This window comes from Podarcis liolepis (assembly GCF_965112155.1).
Source record: "Podarcis liolepis genome assembly, chromosome: 4".
NCBI classification, from domain to species: Eukaryota; Metazoa; Chordata; class Lepidosauria; order Squamata; family Lacertidae; genus Podarcis; species Podarcis liolepis.
Genome location: NC_139558.1, coordinates 102,557,390 through 102,581,845, shown reverse-complemented (window position 1 = coordinate 102,581,845; position 24,456 = coordinate 102,557,390). Strand labels below are relative to the sequence as shown.

General features: G+C 49.7%; 2 protein-coding genes and 1 long non-coding RNA gene across 4 annotated transcripts in view; all 3 read left to right on the top strand.

The window, feature by feature from the left end:
* LOC310705117 (uncharacterized protein) overlaps positions 1-24,456 on the top strand; it is a 134,768-nt gene that overhangs the window by 71,149 nt on the left and 39,163 nt on the right. The gene's annotated exons all lie outside the window — the stretch shown is intronic.
* On the top strand, positions 10,008-19,780 carry LOC310705456. The gene is made up of 2 exons (XR_014525302.1): positions 10,008-11,089; positions 19,686-19,780. It is a non-coding gene; the product is annotated as an uncharacterized lncRNA (long non-coding RNA).
* LOC310705783 (tigger transposable element-derived protein 1-like) lies at positions 20,659-23,073 on the top strand (the record flags this gene model as incomplete). The annotated part of the gene is made up of 2 exons (XM_083500606.1): positions 20,659-20,967; positions 21,296-23,073. The coding sequence occupies exon 2, from the start codon at positions 21,526-21,528 to the stop codon at positions 23,071-23,073; it is 1,548 nt and encodes a 515-aa protein (XP_083356732.1). The 5' UTR covers positions 20,659-20,967; positions 21,296-21,525.

The window sequence follows — 24,456 nt, the reverse complement described above, 5'->3', positions numbered from 1 at the left end:
GGGGAAGGGGGAGGAGCTCAGTCTGGGCAACTCCATCTTGTGGGGAGGACGATGAGTAGAGGAGCTCCGTCCAAGTTTGTTGTTTTAGCAATAACTCTGAAATTATTAACAGCCAGAGTCGTCTCACGTTTGTGGGAAAGACCAAGCCATATCAAGGACTGACATTGGAGATGGAGGGGATGCCATGACTGGACCAAACAAAATCCATCCCAGAGAAGAGCTAGGCTTATGGAATCTCAGGTAGTAGTAGCAGAGATGATGATGATGATGATGACACAATGGTACCTCGGTTTACAAACTTAATCTTTTCCGGAACAGGACTGTTCTTAAATCAAGGTACCACTGTAGTAATAATAATTTTTTTTATTTCTACCCTGCCCATCTGGCTGGGTTGCCCCAGCTACTCTGGGCGGCTTCCAACACATATATAATCATGAAACATAAATAGCACTAATCTGATTCCATATAAAAAGAACATTAACTTTAAAATGAACAACTTCTACTAGTGGCCAAAATTTTGGAAACCTTTTGTGAAAAGTGTATTTCTGAGGTTTGATGGCTCATAACACCACTTTTGTGTGGAGTAATACCATAAAATTATATAGCAACGGAAAGATAATTTAATGAAGAAAGTAATGCAATGACTTTTTTGAAGGAGTATTTATTGGAACAGCAGTCATAAAGTGAAAACGTGAAACCTTTGGTAACCATTGGTAACCTTTAGCTTTAATTACGGCCTTACAACGCCTTCCCATGAAGTTTTTAGTTCTGCAGCTCTAATAATGTGAAACCAAGACTGAATTATTGCCTCTGTTAATTGGGCTTTATTGCTGGGTTGCCTTTGATTAACAAGTTTCTTTAGTTGGCCCCATAGATTTCCGATTGGGTTAAAGTTTGAGCTATTCCCAGGACATTCCAGCAGTGAAATATCATTATTTTGAAAGCACCTTTTGCACACAGCAGCAACATGACATAGAGCTGAATCCTGTTGAGAATATATAAATGCTCCGGTATCTGGGAAAAGATCACCTGCGGAACACTTCAGTTTGGGCTAAAGTATTTCGTTTTATGTATTTTGGGGGCATTTACATTCCCATTAATGACGCAAATTCTGCCCACACCTTTTGCTGCCATACAACCCCAGATCATCACAGTGGTCTGGGTGTTTCACGGTCAGTGTAATGCAAGTAGGATGTTAATCTTCTCTGATTCTTCTCCTCGCGTATTTCATGCCATCACTACCAAGAAAGGAGATATGGGTCTCATCCCTCCAAATAACACTGTCCCATTGTTCCACTGTACAGTTAACATGGGTTTCATCTTTTCAACCTTTGTTTGAGAGATAACAATGGCTTTTTCCTTAGAACTCTAACATTTAGACCAGTCCTTGCACTCAACTTCCCATTACATGGCTCGATGTCATCTTGTATACACCCAGATGATTTTCTTCTGTCATATAGGCACAGTCTCTCCACTCGTCCATCGTCACTTGCCTTTGTGCACCTTTCCCTGCCTTAACAAGTCTGATTTTGTAGTGACTGAGTCTCCTTATACCTCTTCCAAAATATAGAAATGCCAGCTTTGCTTATGTTTTCCCCAATCTCTCTTCTAATTTCTTCATAACTGTAGCCTTGTTCACTTAATAGTACAATCTTACATCGCTTTCTGGGTGACCAGTCAACGTTTTGTGCTATTTCTATAATTTTATTATGTTTTACAACTTAAGCAAATTGTGCTTCATTTTTCTGGTTATTTGGCTACAATGTTTGATAGAATACGGATAATTAAACAAACTTTGTTGAACTGCATTCTTGATTAAATAATATTTCCGTTGATATATAATTTTATAATATTACTCCAAAAGAAGTTGACTTTTGAGCCATCAAACCTCTGAAATACACTTTTCCCCAAAAGGCTTCTGCAATTTTGACCACTACTGTATATCAAACAAAGCAACATTCAACAACACATCAGAATCTCATAATAAATATTTTGGTTAATGACAAACAACACATGTAATGAACACACACCAGTACTTCAGTACTTCTCCATTTCTTCTTAAGGCTCTAATCCCTTTTTGTCTCCAATGCAGAGTGTGATGAAACGGAAATCGAGAACAAAGGTGACCACGACAAAATCCCCAGAGAGGAGAAGCCACACAAAAATTTAGAGTGTGGAGAAAGCTGCAGTCAGAGCTCCCATTCCACTTCCCATCAACAAAATGTCATTGGAAAGAAAGTCTATCAGTGCATGGAATGTGGAAAGCGCTTCAGTCAGAGCTCCCATCTCATTTCCCATCAAAGAATTCATACAGGAAAGAAACCGTATCAGTGTGTAGAATGTGGAAAGAGCTTCACTGATAGCTCCAGTTTCACTAGGCATCAGAGACTTCACACAGGGGAGAAACCCTATCAGTGCTTGGAATGTGGAAAGCGCTTCAGTCAGAGCTCCCATCTCATTTCCCATCAAAGAATTCATACAGGAAAGAAACCGTATCAGTGTGTAGAATGTGGAAAGAGCTTCACTGATAGCTCCAGTTTCACTAGGCATCAGAGACTTCACACAGGGGAGAAACCCTATCAGTGCTTGGAATGTGGAAAGAGCTTCAGTCAGAAATCCCATCTCACTTACCATCAAAGAATTCATACAGGGGAGAAACCCTATCAGTGTGTGGAATGTGGAAAGAGCTTCAGGAAGAGCTCCCATCTTACCTCCCATCAAAGAATTCATACAGGGGAGAAACCCTATCAGTGTGTGGAATGTGGAAAGAGCTTCATTCACAGCCACAGTCTCACTTTCCATCAAAGAATTCATACAGGGGAAAAACCCTATCAGTGTGTGGAATGTGGAAAAAACTTCACTGATAACTCCTCTCTCACCTCCCATCAAAGAATTCATACAGGGGAGAAACCCTATCAGTGTGTGGAATGTGGAAAGAGCTTCGCATGTAGCTCCTCTCACTTCCCATCACACAATTCATACAGGGGAGAAACCCTATCAGTGTGTGGAATGTGGAAAAAACTTCACTGATAGCTCCTCTCTCACCTCCCATCAAATAATTCATACAGGGGAGAAACCCTATCAATGTGTGGAATGTGGAAAGAGCTTCACTGATAGATCCTCTCTCACCTCCCATCACAGAATTCATACAGGGGAGAAACCCTATCAGTGTGTGGAATGTGGAAAGAGCTTCACTCATAGCTCCTCTCTCACCTCCCATCAAAGAATTCATACAGGGGAGAAACCCTATCAATGTGTGGGATGTGGAAAGAGCTTCAGTAAGAGCTCCTATCTCACTTACCATCAAAGAATTCATACAGGGGAGAAACCCTATCAGTGTGTGGAATGTGGAAAAAGCTTCAGTCAGAGCTCCCATCTCACTTTCCATCAAAGAATTCATACAGGTGAGAAACCCTATCAGTGCATGGAATGTGGAAAGAGCTTCACTGATAGGTCCTGTCAGGGGTCTAGGAGCAGAGGCACGGGCAAGGGAGGAAACAGAGAGCGAAGGGGAGGAGGCAGAAGAAAAGATGAGTGATGACGACGACCCGAGATCTCCTAGTCTTTCCAGTGAATCAGAGGATTCACAGAAAGGAGCACCAGTGGCCAGGGCAAGGGGGGAGTCTAGGGGGGCACCCCAGGAAGATAGAGCCAGAGGGGACTCAGGGGGGAGCAGCTGGAAATCGGGACCAGCGTCACCGCCAGGAAGCAGGGAAGAGGAAGGGAGCCAGGGGGGAAGCGCTGGCAGCTCACCACAGGAGGGAGGACATGAGTCAGGAGTGGCCACACCTCCATCGGGGAGCGAAGAAACGGTTAAGAGGAAAGTGGAAGGTTGGGCGCGCGCGCCAAGTTCAAATGCAGAGGAAGGCGGCGCAGTAAGCAGCCCCGAAAGGGAGCCAGGTCCTAAAGCCCGGCGCAAGGAGGCAGGAGGGTCCGGGTCAGCGTCAGAAGAATCCCGGAAGGAAGAAGCCCCGGGGGGTAGAGGGACCCAGAGGAGGACAGTCAGGCGGAAAAGGTGGAGCAAGGCTAGGATATTAAGTTGGTGCACACGGGGCGGAGACTCAGACGGAGCTTCGCCGATCTAGCTACTAGACGTAGAGTTGCGCGCAGCAGCGTGAGAATGGAAACTGTAATTCAATAAAGACTTTTACTTAATGACCGCTGGCTAGCGTGATCCTCTGTGAGCTAGGATCTTCAAGCAGCTCTGACAGTAAGCTCCGTCTCACGATTGTGGGCATCTACAGCCTCGAGGAGGGGAGAGAAACAGGTGCCTACTAGCGAGCTCACGAACGGCAGACGACATGACGGCTGAGCAGCAGATAGAGGAACTCAGAAAAGCAGTGGCACAACTGAACGCCGAGGCTCTCGCATCCAGGAAGAGAGAGGAGGAGGCAGCTGCCGCCTGCAGGGATCTCCAGGTCAGGTTAGACGTGCTGACAAAGCAGACACCCCGGCAGGAGGGAATTGGGTTGGCGAGACGGACAGGCGGGCTGGTCTCTCACTTCGATGGGAACCTGCAACAGTATCCCAACTTTAGAGCCGACGTACTGTGCGCACTGCAACTGCTGCATAAAGACTTTAGAGATGAACAAGAGAGAGTGGGGTTCATCATGTCCCATCTGCATGGGGATGCGAAAGCATGGCTACGCAATTTATGGAGAGATAAGGATCCGGCGCTCCAGAATGCAGATGCCTTTATTAAAGCGATGGATGGGTGTTTTTTATCAAGTATTGACGTGGATCTTGCACGGAAGGAGGTGCATGGGCTGAGACAAGGGAGGGCCAGCGTCAGGCAGTATCATGCCCGCTTTTTCGCCTTGGTCAGTGCCCTGGAATGGGACAGAGATTCGGCTCCTGTAAGAGACCTCTTTTGGGAGGGGCTGCACAACTCGATTAAAGATGAGATCGCGAGGGGGGAGAGACCCCGAACCACCCAGGAGGTCGTTCAGAGGGCACTGGCAGTGGGGGTGAGGCTGGAAGACCGTCCGTGGAGCAGGGACGAAGGGCGTGGAGGGCGCGAACCAGCCAGGGGCCCCTCCTTCCTTCCCAGAGAAGCAGCGCGGGCGCAATCCACGCCTCCGCCAGGAGGAGGAGCCGAACCTATGGAGGTTGGAGGTGCAAGGGCTCAGTCAGCAACCAGAGCCCTAGCACCGGCAGCAGTGAAAGCGAAGCCTCCTAGAGGGAACAGGAAGTGTTACGTCTGTGAGGAGCCAGGGCATATGGCAAAAGAGTGTCCCCAGAGGCTCCACAAGCTTACTGCAGCCTCGGCAATGGTGACTGCAGCACCGCAGCAAGGGGGACCACAGCAGGGAAACGACGCAGTCTGGCTGGAGGAAGAGGCCCTGGGGCCCAGCCAGACGTGTTAGTGACGCAGTCCCCAGAGGTTTTACAGCCCGTGAACCCCCTCCCGCCCAAACCAGTGGTGAGGCTCACCGCATCTCTCCAGCTGCCCAATGGAATCACCACTGACGTGCCCATCACAGTTGACTCGGGCAGCAACGCGGACTTTATAGGGCAGGACTTTGTCGACAAACACGCTATACAGTTGCTGCCGGCCACACTGCCCCTGCAGGTTGTCACGGTGGATGGCAGGGAGTTGCTAGGGGGGCAAGTGGTGAAGCAGACGCCGCCCATGGAGATGCGACTTGGAAATCACAAAGAAATCATCAGCTTCAATGTCACTCAACTATCGGATACGCCCATTGTATTGGGAATGAGTTGGCTGGACAAGCACAGCCCAACGCTGGCTTGGTACCAGAGGCAGCTGATCTTCGGCTCTTCCTTTTGTGCTGAACACTGCATCGTGCCCCGGCAGGAAGGAGAGGAAGAGGAGTCACAGCTGCTGCTAGGCACGCTGCAAGCGATTCCCCACAAGTACGCAGAATTTTTGGAAGTTTTCTGCGAGAAGGAGGCGGACAGGCTGCCCCCTCACAGACCATATGACTGCAAGATTGACCTGCTGCCGGGGGTGGCGCTGCCTAAGGGGAAACTGTATTCCATGTCAGAGGACGAGCTGCAGGAACTCAAACAGTTCATAGATCATAATTTGGAGCGCGGTTTCATCCGAGAGTCCAAGGCAGCGGGGGGCAGTCCAGTATTCTTTGTTAAAAAGCGAGACACGCCCCAAAAAAGACTGGTCGTGGACTATCGCATTTTAAACAATGGGACCAAGCCGTCGGACTTCCCCATGCCCCGAATCGACGACCTCCTGGCGAAGGTGCGGAAGGGAAAAGTGTTCACCAAGTTAGACCTGCGAGGGGCGTACAACCTCATTCGTATGCGGGAGGGAGATGAGTGGAAGACGGCCATGTTCACGCCACTGGGTACCTACGAATACAGAGTTATGCCCTTTGGATTGCAAAATGGCTCCCACGTTTTTCAAGCTTTCATGCATCACGTGTTGGCGGGACTTCTCTACAAGACGTGCGTCTGTTTCTTAGATGACATCCTGATCTTTTCGGAATCGCAGCAGGAGCATGACAGACACGTCAAGGAAGTGCTGACCAGACTAAAGCAACATAGGCTCTACGCCAAGCTGGAGAAGTGCCAATTTGACGTGACGGAGGTGGATTTTCTGGGCTACAAGTTGTCTGACAAGGGGCTCGCCATGGACAGCGCCAAGGTTCGCGCGGTATTGGATTGGAAGAGTCCACGCAACCGGAAGGAGGTCCAGAGGTTTGTCGGCTTTGCGAACTTCTATCGCAAGTTTATCAAGGGCTTCGCGATGCAGACAGCGGCCATCACAGACACGCTTAGCTCCAAGAAAAAGAAGTTCGTTTGGACAGAGGAGGCGGAGCAGTCCTTTCAGGCACTCAAGCGTCTCTTCGCGTCGGAAGAGCAGCTGCTTCACGTCAACCCCAGCAGGCCGATGAGGGTGGAGACAGACGCCTCGGACAGAGCCGTGGGGGCGGTCCTGCTGCAAAAGGACCAGCAGGGGGTGTGGCGACCGGCAGCGTTTTACTCCAGGAAGCTCAGCAAGTCCGAGCAGAACTACACCATCTGGGACAGGGAGTTGCTGGCCATTCATGCAGCGTTCAAAGCGTGGAGGCACTTCCTGATCGGCGCCAAGCACACGGTGCAGGTTTGCACGGACCACAAGAATCTGGAGCACTGGCGCACGGCACAGTTCCTAAACCAGAGGCAGATACGTTGGGCGGAGTTTTTTGCGAACTTCGACTTCCGCATAGAGTATGTCCCGGGGGACACTAACATCATGGCGGACGCCCTCTCCCGTAAGCCACAGTATCTGGAGGACGCAACGCCAGCGGCCGCCATGCACATCTTCGCACCAACAGTATGGGCGTGCGCCGCGGCCACTGTGGACCTGGAGGCGGTGCGACGAGCGTTACAGGATGACTCCTTCGCGCAAGCAAAGATGGCAGAGGTGCAAAAGGGCACGGCTGCGGCCGACGGTTTCCAGCTACGAGATGGTTTGCTCATCCGTAAGGGGGCCATCTACGTGCCGGGAGACGACCTTCGCGCCAAGGTGCTGCAGCAGCTGCACGACGCGCCCACGGCCGGGCACTTTGGCAAGGAGAAGACGGTGGAATTAGTAGCCAGGGATTTCTGGTGGCCTGGAATGAGAGGGGAGGTCGCAGACTACGTGGCGAGGTGTGACACCTGCCAGAGGGCCAAACCAGTGCACAAACCGCCGGCCGGACTGTTGGAACCGCTGCAAACTCCGGTCGAACCTTGGGAAAGGGTGGCCCTGGACTTTGTCACGGATCTGCCCAGCTCGAGGGGCAAGACGGCAGTGCTGGTGGTGGTGGACCTGTTTTCCAAGATGGCGCATTTCATTCCGTGTGCTAAGGTGGCCACGGCGGAGCAAACCGCCAAACTGTTCATAGACCACGTGTTCAAGGTTCACGGTCTGCCACGGTCTATTCTGTCCGACCGGGGGCGGCAGTTCATCTCGAATTTCTGGCAGAAGCTGATGGGCTTCCTGAACGTCAAGATCAACCTGGCGTCGGCGAGACACCCGCAGACCAACGGGCAAGCAGAGCGGGTCAATGCCATCATGCAGCAGTACCTGAGATGTTATGCAAATCAACAGCCTGCGACGTGGGTGGATTACCTGCCGCTTGCCGAGTTCGCCTACAACAACACGAAGCACGTGTCCACGGGGGTCACGCCGTTCTTCGCCAACAACGGGAGGCACCCCAGAACCTTCCCGGGACTGGAAAGAATGGGGGAGGGGGAGCCGCAGACAGCAGATGCGTTCGCGTCGGAGCTGCAGGAAGTCCACGATCAGCTGAGGCGCCACCTGGAGCTGGCCAAACACGCATACAAGGTACAAGCGGACAAGCACAGAAGGGTTGGCGAAGAGCTCCACGTGGGAGACTGGGTTTGGTTAGCAGCCCACGCAGTGCCGGCCAGGTCGTTGGCCAAGAAGAAACTAGGGCATAAACAACTGGGGCCCTACCAAGTCGAAGAGCAGGTCAACCCGGTAGCTTTCAGACTGGCACTTCCGGAGGGTTCCAGAATGCATCCGGTATTCCACAGAGCGGTGCTCACTCCCTACAAGGCACCGCACAGGTTCCAGGAACCCGGAACAGCGCCGAGTCCGGTCAGAGACAGAACAGGGCACGCGGGAGTGGCACAGAAGGAGCGCATCAACGAAGTCACGGAGATTTTGGACTCCAGATGGGGGGAAGAGGGGGTAGAATACTTTCTCGCCAAGGAGGGCACCCCGGCCAGTGCGAACAGCTGGGTGCCGGGCTACGCCTTGGACGAACCTCTCCTCAAAGACGAGTTTCATGCCCTCTTCCCCCATAGACCTATGCCAGCAGACTTTTTCGACGACTGGCTTTTCACGCCCACGCTTTCGGCCAGCACTTTCCGGGGGTTCGACTCGGACGAGGACCCGACACAAGACGTCCGTTCCCCGGAGGGGTCACCCTCGGGATCTGCATCAGAACCCTCGTATTGGTGGGACGATAGACCAGAGGAGCAGTTCCGCAGACGGTGGCTGGAAGGCCCAGGACGAGCAACACCGCCAGGAGGAAGTGAGGGAGAGACGGACATGGACGTTTTCGGGGACGACCCTGGTTTCGAGCACGGCGGCACAGAGATGGAAGCGGAGGTGACCGTTGTCGACGAGAGCAAGGAGGAAGACCCGCGAGACTTCAGATGGAGGCCCGCCACGGGAAGCGACCGATATCCGACGTTCGTCCCTTTGCAACAGCAGCCCCCAGCTCCGGCACCGGAAGGAGGGGAGGGGGGAATGGGGGGCTTCGAGGGGGGGATGGATGTCAGGGGTCTAGGAGCAGAGGCACGGGCAAGGGAGGAAACAGAGAGCGAAGGGGAGGAGGCAGAAGAAAAGATGAGTGATGACGACGACCCGAGATCTCCTAGTCTTTCCAGTGAATCAGAGGATTCACAGAAAGGAGCACCAGTGGCCAGGGCAAGGGGGGAGTCTAGGGGGGCACCCCAGGAAGATAGAGCCAGAGGGGACTCAGGGGGGAGCAGCTGGAAATCGGGACCAGCGTCACCGCCAGGAAGCAGGGAAGAGGAAGGGAGCCAGGGGGGAAGCGCTGGCAGCTCACCACAGGAGGGAGGACATGAGTCAGGAGTGGCCACACCTCCATCGGGGAGCGAAGAAACGGTTAAGAGGAAAGTGGAAGGTTGGGCGCGCGCGCCAAGTTCAAATGCAGAGGAAGGCGGCGCAGTAAGCAGCCCCGAAAGGGAGCCAGGTCCTAAAGCCCGGCGCAAGGAGGCAGGAGGGTCCGGGTCAGCGTCAGAAGAATCCCGGAAGGAAGAAGCCCCGGGGGGTAGAGGGACCCAGAGGAGGACAGTCAGGCGGAAAAGGTGGAGCAAGGCTAGGATATTAAGTTGGTGCACACGGGGCGGAGACTCAGACGGAGCTTCGCCGATCTAGCTACTAGACGTAGAGTTGCGCGCAGCAGCGTGAGAATGGAAACTGTAATTCAATAAAGACTTTTACTTAATGACCGCTGGCTAGCGTGATCCTCTGTGAGCTAGGATCTTCAAGCAGCTCTGACAGCTCCTCTCTCACCTCCCATCAAAGAATTCATACAGGGGAGAAACCATATCAGTGCTTTGAATGTGGAAAGAGCTTCAGTAAGAGCTCCAATCTCACTTCCCATCAAAGAATTCACTCAGGGGAGAAACCATATCAGTGTGTGGAATGTGGAAAAACCTTCAGTCAGAGCTCCCATCTCACTTCCCATCAGAGAATACACACAGTGGAGAAACCCTATCAGTGTGTGGAATGTGGAAAGAACTTCATTCAGAAATACAGTCTCACTTCCCATAAAAGAATCCATACAAAGGTCGGAAAAAACATTATACAGCTTTTGGAGCCTGGCCAATCCGCATCTTTATAAACAGGCCTTTAGCTGATTGACATCTACTGCCCTTTTAATGTGGTTTTTTGTGTTTTTATGTTGTAACATTCCTCAGACCTGTGGGTGTAGGGAATAGGTGCCAACTATTAAAGGCCTGGGGGTCTTTGCCGCCCCCATAAAATATTTGAGGAGAACTTCCGGTTGGCCGCCCGATATATGGCGGACGGGAGCTCTTTCGCCTGAAAGAGCCCCAGCGATTTCACGATTGGGGTGATCGTGAGAGCGTCGCGGAACCCTGAAAAATACCTCAGATTGAGCTTTCTGAGAACCTGGTGTTACCGCGGATACCCTTAGCAACTCCCCTGCTCCCCAGTAAGCGCTAGTAAGAGCTCCGAGAGCGAGCGGGATTGGAGACGGTACTGTGGAATTGACTCGCTTCCTTCACTGCGCGAAGCTCCAAAGCCCGGTGATTGTGAGTGACCAATTTCTCGGACTAAATTAAGATTGGAAAACTGTGAGTAAAAAGGATTTGCATTTGGACATTAAACTGGACTGGAAGGGATTTAAACACAGAGGTCGATCCCTTTCCACTGAAGAGACAGTGAAAGCAGTTACCACTGACCGAAGCCGTAACTTTAAAAGACGTGCTAAAAACTTTCAAGGAAATACTCCAAGCCCCTCTTTCTGCAGGGGGAAGGGGGGAGAATTTGACTGAATTGGGACCCTGCATGAGATAGATTTGACAGAGAATAGACTCTTGCTTTCTGGAAGCGGACCTCCCAGTGAGGAAAGGCTAGACTCCATTATTACGTCACAAAGGGAGAGGATACTTTCAACTTTTGTTTTCCTCTTTGGGGATTACAAAGTAACTGCAGCTGTCTGAACTTGCTGAAACATTGTACAGTGTATGTTTTACCCTCCTGGAATTGGTTACAAGAGTTCAAATCAATTTTGGATGCTTTTCAATAGGAATAAGAAGAGTAAAAGATTGGCGATAGGCGAAGGGGATCGAGATACGGATATGCTCGTACCCCTTCCAATCTGTGCCCCATTCCGAGGGACGAGGGTAGGGTGAGCAAGGATTACTCACCTCCGTCACTGGTGTTGTGCAATGCCAGGTCTATAGGCAACAAAACCGCCGCTCTGCAAGATTTCTTTACCTCGCAGGGGGTCAACCTGGCTTGTGTGACGGAGACCTGGGTGCGCAAAGGCAAACTGTTACCTTACGATAGATGGCGCCCCCGGGTTTCTCCGTCCTCCACCAGTCACGGACTGTGGGCCGGGGGGGAAGGGGTGGCATTATTAATCTGGGAAGATTGTTCTTTCAGGGCTCTACCATCGCCATCGATCCCCGGCATTGAATGTGTTGGCCTAGTGTGGGGCTCTGAGGTGAGCTTGGCTGTCTGGCTGGTGTACCGGCCACCTAGCGCACCAGCAGCCACCCTGTCAGGCCTGCTGGAGGTGGTGGCCGGCTGGGCCTTGGAGTTCCCTAACCTATTGGTATTGGGGGACTTCAACATCCATGCTGATGCCACTCCCTCCTCACAGGCTCTGGACCAGGTGTCTTCCATGGTGACACTAGGGCTCTCCCAGTTTCTTTCGGGCCCCACACATCAAGCAGGCCACACACTGGATTTGATCTTTGGCACTGGTATAGATGTGATCATGTTGTTGGGATACTGCCAGGGAGATATAGTCCATCATGCCCCCAAGCCGGCTGCCGGACGTCCATCGATCTCCCGTAGTCACGCAGATCCAGCAATTAGCGACACGAGTTTTCTGGAATACCTTGCCACATCCCAGGGCTCGTGCACACTCTTTAGCAGCAGAAGCACAGCCAGAAAGTTGCACAGCAGGAGAGCATATTTACAGACTTTATTTAGCGTTGAACAGAACAAAGAAAACCATGACCGTTCTGAGTCAGTGTCTGTTGAAAGGAACAGCAAAACATAAACATCCTGTGAACAGGAAATACGCAGGCTGTGACACAAACATCCTGCTCCCTTTTAAGGTGGAATGGAAATATCCTAACACCTTCCCCCTTTCCGTGTAACCTGTAGTACCTGTGGTTCAACCCAATTGCAACCTTTGTACATAAACCTTAAGTTGTTCTCTGTTAACAACCTTAGACAACAGATCAGCAGGAATTTCATTTCCTGGCATGTAGGACACCTGAATGAGTCCTTTCTGAATACACTCTCTTGCACGATGTAGCTTAATCTGCAAGTACTTGGTCCTTTGCTTGCAACTCTCTTGAGTTCAGCAAAGCCAAACACGATCTATTGTCTTGATACACTTGTACAGGACATTTTACAGACACTCTGACGTCCTTAAACAGTTGCATCAACCATTCACAATCTATGAGTGAAACTGACAGAGCATTGAGTTCTGCTTCACAGGAACTTAGGCTCACTGTCGTCTGCTTCTTGCACAACCAGTCAAACAGGCAGTGGTTGTACATGTAGCATACTCCAGAAGTGCTTGTACCATCCGTGGTGTCACTTTCAAAACCTGCATCAGCAAAGATTTCAAGACCTCCAGTCTTTTGACTGGTGAACCTCAGCCTGTAGTGCATAGTTCCTTTCAAATAGCGGGCTATGCGCTTCAGAGCTTTCCAATCCTGAACAGTAGGATTGTTAGCATGTCTGCTAAGCAGATTACAACTTACAGCTATGTCAGGTCTTGAACATCTGGCAATGAAATTCAACTTGCCTAGAATGCATCTGTACAGCGTTGTGTCAGAAAACGCTTCAGCAGTACTGTCTACCTGGTAACCTGTCACCATCGGTGTGTCTGCTGGGTTTGCATCAACCAAATTCAACCTGGGTAACACATCAGCAATTTTCTGTGTTTGGTGTACCAGAAAATTACCTGCTTGGTCCCTCTCCACCTGCAGAGAAAGATAGTTGGATACCTCACCAAGATCCTTCATGTCAAAGTGCTCCTTCAGCTGAGCTAGGGTGCTTTGGTAAAAAGCCTGATTCTTCCAAAACATCAGAAGATCATCAACAAAACATAAACAATACGGTTTGTTTTGTCCCTCCTCCTTGACAAACACACATGGATCAGCTTTGCCCTGGTGAAAACCTAGAGAAAGCAACGTCTCAGTGAGCTTTGTGTTCCAACACCTGGCACTCTGCTTGAGACCATATAAGGATTTCTGCAGTTTACAGACCATTCCCTTCTGTATCTGCATCCCGTCAGGTGGAAGCATGTACAGCTCCTCCCCCAAAATCCCGTACAAAAAAGCTGTATTAATGCCATGGTGGGAAACATGCAGTTTCTCCTCCGCAGCGATCTTGAGCATCAGCCGAATGCTCTCATACTTGACTGTGGGTGAGTAGGTCTCGTGGTAATCCTGTCCTGGCACCTGTGAAAAACCTCTGGCAACCAATCTGGCTTTGTGTCTGACTACCTTGCCATTCTGGTCTGTCTTGGCCTTGAAGACCCATTTGCTGCCAACCAGTCTCATTCCTGGGACTACCGGTACCAGTTCCCAAGTTTGGTTCCTGTTCAAGGAATCAACTTCAGCCTTCATGGCATTAAGCCAAGGCTCAGCATCTTTAGAGGTTAACTCCTGAACCTCTTTGAAGCTTGAAGGTTCCCACACCTTCTCTGAGCTACTAAGAACAGCAGTTGCTGTCTTAGCAAACTCATCAGCATATTTCTTCGGAGGTCTGCCCTTCGTGGCTCTCTCAGATCTGCGTACTAGACGCAAGTCTTCTTGACTCATCTCCTCTTTCTTAGGAGAAAAGTGACCAATGGTGAACAGTGGTTCTTCCAGTTCATTGTCAGACGCATCAGATGGTCTGACTGAGGCCTTTGCGCTCTTGTAGTCTGCTGTGTCATCACTGTCACTGACACCAGCAGCAGCGCCGCCCACTGAACTGGAATCCGAACTCTCATCATCATCCTCAGCAGCTTCCTCAGCTTTAGCTGCTTGCTTGACATCACCTTCATCCTCCTCTGGGTAACTCTGGAAAATTCCCACATTTCCCCCCCACTTAGGATTGTACTCAACACTCCTTGTGAACTTAATGGACTTAGAGTTAGTCATCCATACCCTGTATGCCCCTTTTTCGTACCCCATGAACAAACCATGTGCCCCACGCTTCCCAAGCTTGTTGCTTTGTGGGGTGTGTACCCACATGTCAGAACCAAAGATTCTCATGTGCTTGATGTTGGGCTTCTTGCCAAACATCTTCTCATAGGGGGTACAACCAATAGGTGATGACAACCTGCGATTAAAGGTGTAAACAAAATTGCACAGAGCTTCCCCCCAAAACTTATCAGGGAGATTGGCATCATGCAACAAGGTTTTCATTCCTTGCAGCAATGTTTGATTTGCTCACTCCGCAAGCCCATTCATCCATGGCGATCTAGGCATTGACATGTCATGCTGGATTCCCTTCTCAGTCAGGAAAGCTTCAAACTGCTGAGAAGTGAACTCCCCGCCCCGATCAGTAAACAGACAGCCAATACGTTTACCGTGCACATTCTCTAACCAAGCACAGAATGCCTTGAACTTCGGAAACGCTTGTGATTTCTGCTCGAGCATAAACACATGAATGTACCTGGAAAAAGAATCAATTAGAACCATGAAGTACCTTGCTCCCCCCAAAGAGGGCGCAAGAGGACCAACCAGGTCTGCATGAACTAGCTGGTAGGGTTTGGAAGCCTGCCTGCTAGACTCCTTGCCTTTTGGAGCAACCTTCACCTTGTTCTCTGCACAAGATACACATTTCATGTGAAATTTACAGGGTTTGATGGTCAAACCTTCAACCACCTCTGGCATCTTGGCCAATGCCTTCCAAGAGAGGTGACAAAATCTTCGATGTGCATCGTGAATGCAACCTGCATGAAGAACTTTGTTAGTTTGTGCAACACAAGAAGAGTCAGCATTAGACACAACAGCACTAGTGTCGTCATAAGTTATATGGAACAAACCATCCATAAACTTTGCATACAAATAGTCCTCTTTGCCTTTTCTGATGACACAGACGCTCCTCTTGAAGGAAATCTGAAAACCACGCCCAGTAAGCTGTGGGACACTGAGCAAGTTGCTTGCAGCTCCCGGAACATAAAGTACACCTCTGATGGTAATTTGCAGACTTGCCAGTTTCACAGTCCCTTCTGCGATTTGCAACGTCTTTCCGTCAGCCAGGTGGATCTCACCTTCTTGAGGAGTGAAGGAGATAAACAGGTGGCGATCTTTTGAAATATGGCGCGTACAGCCTGAATCAACAACAAAGCTGCCTTTGGCTGTTGGAGCAGTCTTTACAGCAAGCAAACCCTTGTTTTCCACTGGCGTGGGCTTTTGCAGCTTGCTCCCCTGCTTCTGGTCAGCAGACGTGCCTTTAGCCTTTGGTGAAGCTGTGCCAGCAAACAAAACCTTGTTTTCCACTGGCGTGGGCTCTTCACCCTCCCTCTGCTTCTGGCCATCTGCAGGCGTCTGCCTCTGTTTACCTTTGCCTTTCCGGCCTCTGCAAAGGTGATGACCTTGGCTCCCACGAGAAACAGAGCTCTCAGCTGCCGACTCCTTGGCTCCCCCTGGAGGCTGGAATGCTGCCTGGGATGACGTGACGGTCAGCTCCCCCTGCAGCCTGCAACCGGTGCCCTCAGCATCCCTGCATTCACTCGCATTCTGGGAAACAGTCAGGACCTCCGATGCAGTCAAACTCTGGGCTGGGATGACTGGCTGGTGAGCTTTTTTCAAAGCATTCCACATCTTACGTGCAGTGGTGTTGCCAGCAAGCGTCTGGATTTCCTCCAGAGAGACGGATAAGACTATTACGTCAATGGCCTTTGAATTCTGGCCTTTCCATTTCTCTGTCAGAGGAACTGGAGGGGCCTCAGACACAGTATGCCACACCCCAAACTGACGCAGCAAACTTTCACACCATTTTGCCCAGGTTTTATAATTTTGCCCATTTAACTTTGGGCACTCCGCAGCTTGAGAAGCTTGGAAAAATTCCATTTCCAGCTTTTCCTTTGAGCCGTGAGTCTTTTTGCCTTCAAAGACTTCTTATCTTAGCAGCTCATTAATCACGAAGCCTCTCTGGCGCAGCTCCCAGGCCAATTAAGCCTTCTCTTTCGCTTTGCCACATACCTTTTCAGTCTGTCGCAGTCTTACTCTCCTGTAGGTGCTGTGAATCTGGGCCCATAACCTGTTGTTGGGATACTGCCAGGGAGATATAGTCCATCATGGCCCTAAGCCGGCTGCCGGACGTCCATCGATCTCCCGTAGTCACGCAGATCCAGCAATTAGCGACACGAGTTTTCTGGAATACCTTGCCACATTCCAGGGCTCGTGCACACTCTTTATCAGCAGAAGCACAGCCAGAAAGTTGCACAGCAGGAGAGCATATTTACAGACTTTATTTAGCGTTGAACAGAACAAAGAAAAACATGACCGTTCTGAGTCAGTGTCTGTTGAAAGGAACAGCAAAACATAAACATCCTGTGAACAGGAAATACGCAGGCTGTGACACAAACATCCTGCTCCCTTTTAAGGTGGAACGGAAATATCCTAACACACATCTCCTTCGATGAAGGTGCCATGGTCTGATCACTGCACTCTGAAAGCCAGGATTGACTTTCCACCCCCACCCTGCTTAGGTGGCGAGCCGATTTGGGCTCGCCCGCAGAGGCTGATGGACCCTGATAGATTCCGTCAAGCCTTGCGGGACCTTGCTACCCCTGGCAACTCATTGACTGAGCTTGTTGAGGGCTGGAATATCCAGCTCCTGGCAGCCATCGATGAGATCGCACCTAAGCGCCCTCTGTGACCCCGCAGAAACCGGGCTCCCTGGTTTACCGAGGAGCTCCGGAAAATGAAGCGGGACCTCAGACAGCTAGAGCGAGTATGGCGGGGTGCCTGTGACGGAGCCTCAAGAACATCTTATAGGGTTTTTATGAAAACCTATGAGATGGCAGTGAAGGCCACTAAGAAGTCTTACTTCTCGGCCTCCAGTGCATCCGCTAGCTCTCGCCCGGCGCAATTATTTAGTATAATTAGGTCTTTAACGTCCCTTGAAGGACAGCTAAATTTAAATAACAATTTGACACACAGCTGTGAGGCATTTGCGAGCTTTTTTTGCGGAGAAGGTCCTGTTGCTCCGCCATGACCTCCCTGCCAATTTGGATACAATAAAGGAACTGGAGGCCCCTCGACTGTCCTCTGGTCCAGTATTGGACCACTTTGACCGGATATCCCCAGCTGATGTGGACAGACTCCTCCGAGCTGGAAAGCCCACCAACTGTCCTCTTGACCCGTGCCCGTCTTGGCGGATTAGAGCGTGTCCAGACGCGGTGTGGGCCCCCCTGGGGGATATCATCAATTTGTCCCTTGGCACCAGGATATTCCCAGGGGAACTGAAGGAGGCAGTGGTGCGCCTGCTCTTAAAGAAAACATCATTAGATCCCTTAGATCTATCCAATTACCGCCCGGTTTCGAATCTTCCATTCCTGGGTAAGGTGATTGAGAGAGCGGTTGCTGAACAGCTTGGTAGGTTTCTGGATGAAACATCGGCTCTGGATCCATTCCAGTCCGGCTTCCGCACTGGTCATGGGACCGAGATGGCTCTGGTCGCCCTAATAGATGATCTCCACAGGCAGCTGGATCGAGGCGGGTTGGGGCTGCTGATTCTTCTAGACCTGTCAACAGCCTTCGACATGGTCGATCACGAACTCCTGGACCACCGCCTTGCCGACGTGGAGATTCAGGGCACAGTCCTTCAATGGCTGCGCTCGTTTCTCTCTGGTCGGGAACAGAGGGTGGCGCTTGGGGGGGGGAATTGTCATCGCGCCACTCCTTGGTGTGTGGAGTGCCTCAGGGTGCGATACTCTCCCCGATGCTTTTTAACATCTTTATGCGCCCCCTCGCCCAGCTTGTCCGGAGTTTTGGGCTGGGCTGCCATCAGTATGCCGATGACACCCAACTCTATCTGTTGATGGATGGCCATCCTGACTCAGCCCCAGACACACTGACCAGATGTTTGGAAGCTGTGGCTGGATGGTTACGTGGGAGCCGGTTGAAGTTAAATCCTTCGAAGAGGTTCTGTGGCTGGGACGGGACAATATGGGATTGAGGGGGCAACTCCCATCTCTTGCGGGGGTGCAATTAGTGCCAGCACCATCCGTTAAGAGTTTGGGTGTAATCTTCGATACCTCCCTCTCTATGGAGGCGCAGATTACAGCTATAACAAAGGCGGCATTTTTTTCCATCTCCGCCAAGCTAAGCAGTTGGCCCCTTATCTCTCTCACCCTGACCTAGCCACTGTGATCCACACGACGGTCACCTCCAGACTGGATTATTGTAACTCGCTCTACGTGGGGCTGCCCCTGAGACTGACCCAGAAACTCCAGCGGGTGCAGAATGTCGCGGCGAGACTCCTTATGGGGTCTTCGCTGCGAGATCACATTCATCCGGTACTATACCAGCTGCACTGGCTCCCGGTGGAGTACAGGATCAGGTTTAAGGTGCTGGTTTTAACCTTTAAAGCCCTATACGGGCTAGGACCCTCGTACCTACAGGACCCACAGAGGAACCTACAGTCTGCAAATAATAACATCCTCAAGGTCCCAGGCCTCAGAGAGGTTAGGCTGGCCTCAACTAGAGCCAGGGCTTTCTCGGCTGCGGCTCCAATCTGGGGGAACGCTCTGTCACTAGGGCCCTGCGGGACTTGACATCTTTCCGCAAGGCCTGCAAGACAGAGCTGTTCCACCAGGCCTTTGGTCAGGGCGCAGCCTGACTCCCTCCTCTGGCAACCTGCACAGAATTTTGCTTAACGGTTGCCATTAATTTGATTTTAATTAATTTTTATAATGAAATGTTTTTAGAATGTTGGATTATTTGATTGTTGTTAGCCGCCCTGAGCCCGGCTTCGGCTGGGGAGGACGGGATATAAATAATAAATTTTATTATTATTATTATTAAAAAGAATAAGACTTTGAAAGGGGGAGCTGCTGAGCTGTCTGTGTACTAAAAACCTGTGGACTGAGTCTGGGTGAGCGGACCTTGAAACTGTGGAATAGTTTTGGCTAATGGTGTAGGTAAGCCTGATAAAAGCAAGCCTAAAGACAGAAGAGGCTCTAAAGCACTAACTTTTGAAGAGTTGGTGATGCAAATGTTGACTGAAATAAAACAGATGGAGGAAAAGGAACCGAACAGAGTGTACAGGAGCTTAAACAAGAATTTGTAGTTTTGAAAAAGAAATTCAAGAAGTCAAGGCAGAAGTTACAGGTCACAAGACAAGATTGTCGGAATTGGAAAGTCCCTGACAGTCCCTGATGTGGAGAGGACCCAACAGGAAGCGCTTAAGGCAATTGCTTTTTTGCCTGGAAGAATCTGGGACCAGAAAGAGGAGGAGACACAAGAAGATTGGAAGAAACTTAAAGAATATTTAGCTAAATATTGTTATATATGATAATGAGAAGTCACTTGGAAGTAACAAATAGGCTTAGGACTAAAATATGAACGTGTTGTAAAATATGAAGGGTTAGAATACTAATAAAAGAGGCGAGGGTAGTAAATAGGAGATAATTTTATTAGAAATATGATTTTGAAGAACTGTTACAAGGTGATACAATGAAATTCAGTTGGGGGGACTGGAAGAAGTCAGTTAACAATGTAAGGTATATTGGGTTTTGAAAGGAATAATTGTTTCTATGTTTTTCTTTTGTATTCTAATGTGTTCTCTTTTGTTGTGTGTTGTGTTGTGTAATGTCATTTCTTCTTAGAAATTTGGAAAAGCAATAAAAAAAAATTGAAAAAACAATTTGAGGAGGCCACCCCCCAGGTTTATTTATTATTTTTTTTAAATGCAACCTTTTATTCTTCCACAACTTGCCATACAATTTCTCTTTCAATTTGCCCTCTTAAAAAATTAAAAAATAAACGCACAAAGGTCATTAGAAAAACAAAATACAAACGTGGACAGGTCCCATCTTTGTGGGACAAACGCAAAAGTTGCTTTAAAGCAGGTTTCCCAAACTTGGGTCCCCAACAGCTCCCGGACTACAGTTCCCATCATCCCTCCCCATTGGTCCTGGCTAGCTAGGGATGATGGGAGTTGTAGTCCAAAAACAGCTAGAGACCCGAGTTTGCTTTAAAGGGAAGGTAGGCTGGCCCTGTGACACCCTCTGTTGGTTAATTGGAATTTATAGATCGCAAAATTGAAGTTTGATCGGCACTTCTACCTCTAGGGAGCTTTTGGGCGCTTTCTGCACCACCTAGAGTACCCACAGAATTGTGGCTTCTACTGGCAACACACAAAGGAGAACAAATGAAAGACAAACACAAGGGGCCGGAAAAAAACCTGGAAAGGGCCATACCAAATGGACACAGGTACAGTGGTGCCCCGCAAGACGAATGCCTCGCAAGACGAAAAACTCGCTAGACGAAAGGGTTTTCCATTTTTTGAGGTGCTTCGCAAGACGAATTTCCCTATGAGCTTGCTTCGCAAGACGAAAACGTCTTGCAAGTTTGTTTCCTTTTTCATAAAACTGTTAATACCCAGGGTGCATTGCTTGAAGAGGTGCAGTTGCGACTTGACTTTGAGGAGCAACGCATAGCACGCGGTGTGGTAGCCTTTTTTGAGGTTTTTGAGGACTTTGCTGATTTTTGAAGCTTTTCCAAAACTTCTTTTGCAGCCATTTGGTAAGTTAAACTTTTAAAACTTTTTTTGAGGTTTTTGGATTTTGGGTTGGGGTGTTTGGAATTCAAGTGCAAGAATCTGGGGGCTTGTGTGGGTTTTTTTTGAATTTTTATGATTTTCTGTGACCATTGGGCCATGTTGTTGTTTTTTTAAAAAAATCTGGGTTTGAATTTCTGTGTGGTGGGCGGCTGGGGGAACAGTTGGGGAGGGGTTTGCAATAGTTGGGGAGGGGTTTGCAATTTCTGTGTGGTGGGTGGGTGGCTGGGGGAACAGTTGAGGTTTTTGAAGACTTTGGTGATTTTTAAAGCTTTTCCAAAACTTCTTTTGCAGCCATTTGAGGATTTTGAAGACTTTGGTGATTTGCAGCCATTTCGTAAGTTAAACTTTTAAAACTTTTTTGGGTTTTTTTGGATTTTGGGTTGGGTGTTTGGAATTCAAGGACTTGGTTCTGGGTTTGAATTATTGTGTGGTGGGTGGCTGGGTGCTTTTGAATTTTTTGGGTGTGAAGCACTGATTTTTTTTCTTTTTCCTGAGTTTACGAAGGTAGGAGCTATGCTGCCATGGGACCCAAGAAGACTGCTGCTGCAGAGGCCGGCGAGAGGAAGGAGAAGGTGACGCTGGAAATGAAGAAGGAGATCATCCGGAAGCACGACGGTGGAATGTGTGTGACAGACCTCACCAGGGAGTACGGGAGGAATCCATCGACCATCGGGACCATCCTGAAGATGAGGGAGAAGATCCTTGTGACTGATGCAGCCAAGGGAGTCACCAGGATCATGAAGAACCACCCAGCTGTTCTGGAGGAGGTCGAGAAGTTGCTGCTCATCTGGTTAGAAGAGAAGCAGCGTGCAGGGGACACAGTGACTGAGGCTGTCATTTGTGAGAAGGCCAAGGCCTTGCACGCAGACCTTGTCCGGGAACAGCCAGGAACCTCAGGCGAGCCAGAAGTCTTCAAGGCAAGCAGAGGTTGGTTTGACCGGTTCAAGGCAAGATCTGGAATCCACAGCGTGGTCAGGCATGGAGAGGCTGCCAGTTCTGATGTTCCTGCGGCTGAAGACTTTGCAGCGGAGTTCCTGGAGGCTGTGAAGACGGAGGGCTACGTTCCACAGCAGGTCTTCAACTGTGACAAGACCGGGCTGTTTTGGAAGAGGATGCCCAAAAGGACTTTCATCACACAGGAGGAGGCCAAGTTGCCTGGCCACAAGCCCATGAAGGACCGTCTGACCCTGCTCTTCTGTGCCAACGCAAGCATTGACCTGAAGATCAAGCCCCTGCTGGTGTACCACTCGGAGAACCCACAGGCCTTCAAGAAACACAAGGTCGACAAGGAGCAGCTGAGTGTCATGTGGCGATCCAACAGTAAGGCTTGGGTCACACGTGTGCTGTTTGTGGACTGGGTCAATCTTGCTTTTGGCCCTGCTGTCAAACAGTACCTGCTGGACAATGACCTGCCGCTGAAGGCTTTGCTTCTGATGGACAATGCTCCTGCTCATCCTAAAGGCCTTGAGGAGGACTTGTTGGAGGAGTTCAGCTTCATCAGCATCATGTTCCTGCCACCTAACACCATGCCACTGCTCCAGCCGATGGATGAGCAGGTCATCGCCAATTTCAAAAAACTCTACACCAAGGAGTTTTTCAGGCGATGCTTCGAGGTGACTGATTGCACCACCATCACCCTGCGGGAATTCTGGAAGGACCACTTCGACATCGTCACCTGCTTGAAGATGATCACCACGGCCTGGAACGGGATCAGCCAGAGAAATTTGAATTGCACTTGGCGCAGCCTGTGGCCGGACTGTGTGGCACCAAGTGACTCTGATGCACCAGAGTCAACAGTGGTGCAGGACATTGTTGCCTTGGGGAGGACCATGGGTCTGGAGGTCACAGAGGAGGACGTCTGTGAGCTGGTGGAGGAGCACGACCATGAGCTGACCACCCAGGAGCTGGTCGAACTGCAGGCAGAGGCTGCGCAGGAGCAGGCCACGCTGGAAGAGGAGGAAGCAACTGAGGAACGGCTGTCCTCCAAAGAACTGAGGGACATTTGCATGAAGTGGAAGGATGTGCAGGCTTTTGCACAGCGGCACCACCCTAACAAGCACGTTCGCTAGACGAAAAAACTCGCGGAATGAATTAATTTCGTCTTGCGAGGCACCACTGTAGAGGAGATGAAATGCCAGAAGTGTTCTCCGGGGCAAGGGGAGCTGCTGGGAAATTGAACTACTGGCTCAAAATATTACTTTTTTAAAAAGTTGCTGCCATTATAGGCATTGCCATTCAAATAGCATGCATGCATCATGTGATTGATAGTGCAAGGCGGGCCTTACCTGGCCCCCCATCAATATTTTATTCGAGTCGGCACCACTGGGTCGGGTGGTTTCGCAATTTAAAAAATACATAAATCTTCTTCCTTTGCACATGTTCCAGCTTGTCAATATCCTCATTTATTCTTTTTAAAATTTATTTGCCCTTCATCTGAAAATTTTACAATATAAACATACAGGATGAAAGCATGGCTTTCTCACAAACAATATAAGCCAGAGAAATCTCTCCATTTTTATTCTTTTCTTTTTTTGGATGGAGTTACAAACTTTGTTGATCAGGAAACTGCTTTGGAAGCAGTGCATCTCGATTTTAGTAAGGCTTTTGACAAAGTCCTCTGCGACATTTATGTGAGGAAGCTGGTAAAATGAGGCTGAATGAGGTAACTGTTAGGTGGATTTGACGGACCGAACCCAAAGAGGACTCCTTCATGGTTCCTCCTCATCCTGGGGAAAAGTGACAAGAGGGGTGCTGCAGGGTCTTGATAAATGACATGGATGAAGGAAATGAGGGGATGCTCATCACATTTGCAGATGACACCAAATGGATCATAATGGCATCCTTTCTCTTCTTCAGCAGCAGACAGGGAGACAAAGAACAGTGCAAAAGCACAGCAGAGCGGAAGAGATAAGACTGACTTCTGTTCTTACACTTCCGAAGCCTAGGAAAATAAACAGGGGCATGTGACATACTAGCCACATATCCAGCAATGGGAGGAGTGAATTGCTAACACAGCAGACATGATTGCAGGTGATATAAGGAAAAAACCCTGCTCCTTTTTCCTTATGGGGTACCCAAGAGCCCATATACAGCCCTTTTGTAGGTTCTCTATTGGTAGGAGAAAATAGCAGAGACCAACCAGAGAATATTGAGAAGCAAAGCAGCCAGTAAGCCTGTTCTTTATTAACTGTTGCAACAGGGTTCTCCACCACACGCAGGAGAGAGGAGGAGGATGCCGAGCCATGCATGCAAGGCCTTATATAGACATTTTTAATTGCCCGCCCTGGAGTCCAAGACCACACCCAGAAACATCATACATACATCACAGAAAAGGCAGTCTACAGCAGAAATCTGAGTGCATTGTTTTTATCTCGAGAAATATTTGAGGTGACTGAAAGAGTGAGTCAAAATGGCTTTAGGACTTTTCCTGTGGGTTTTGGACATGTGGTTTA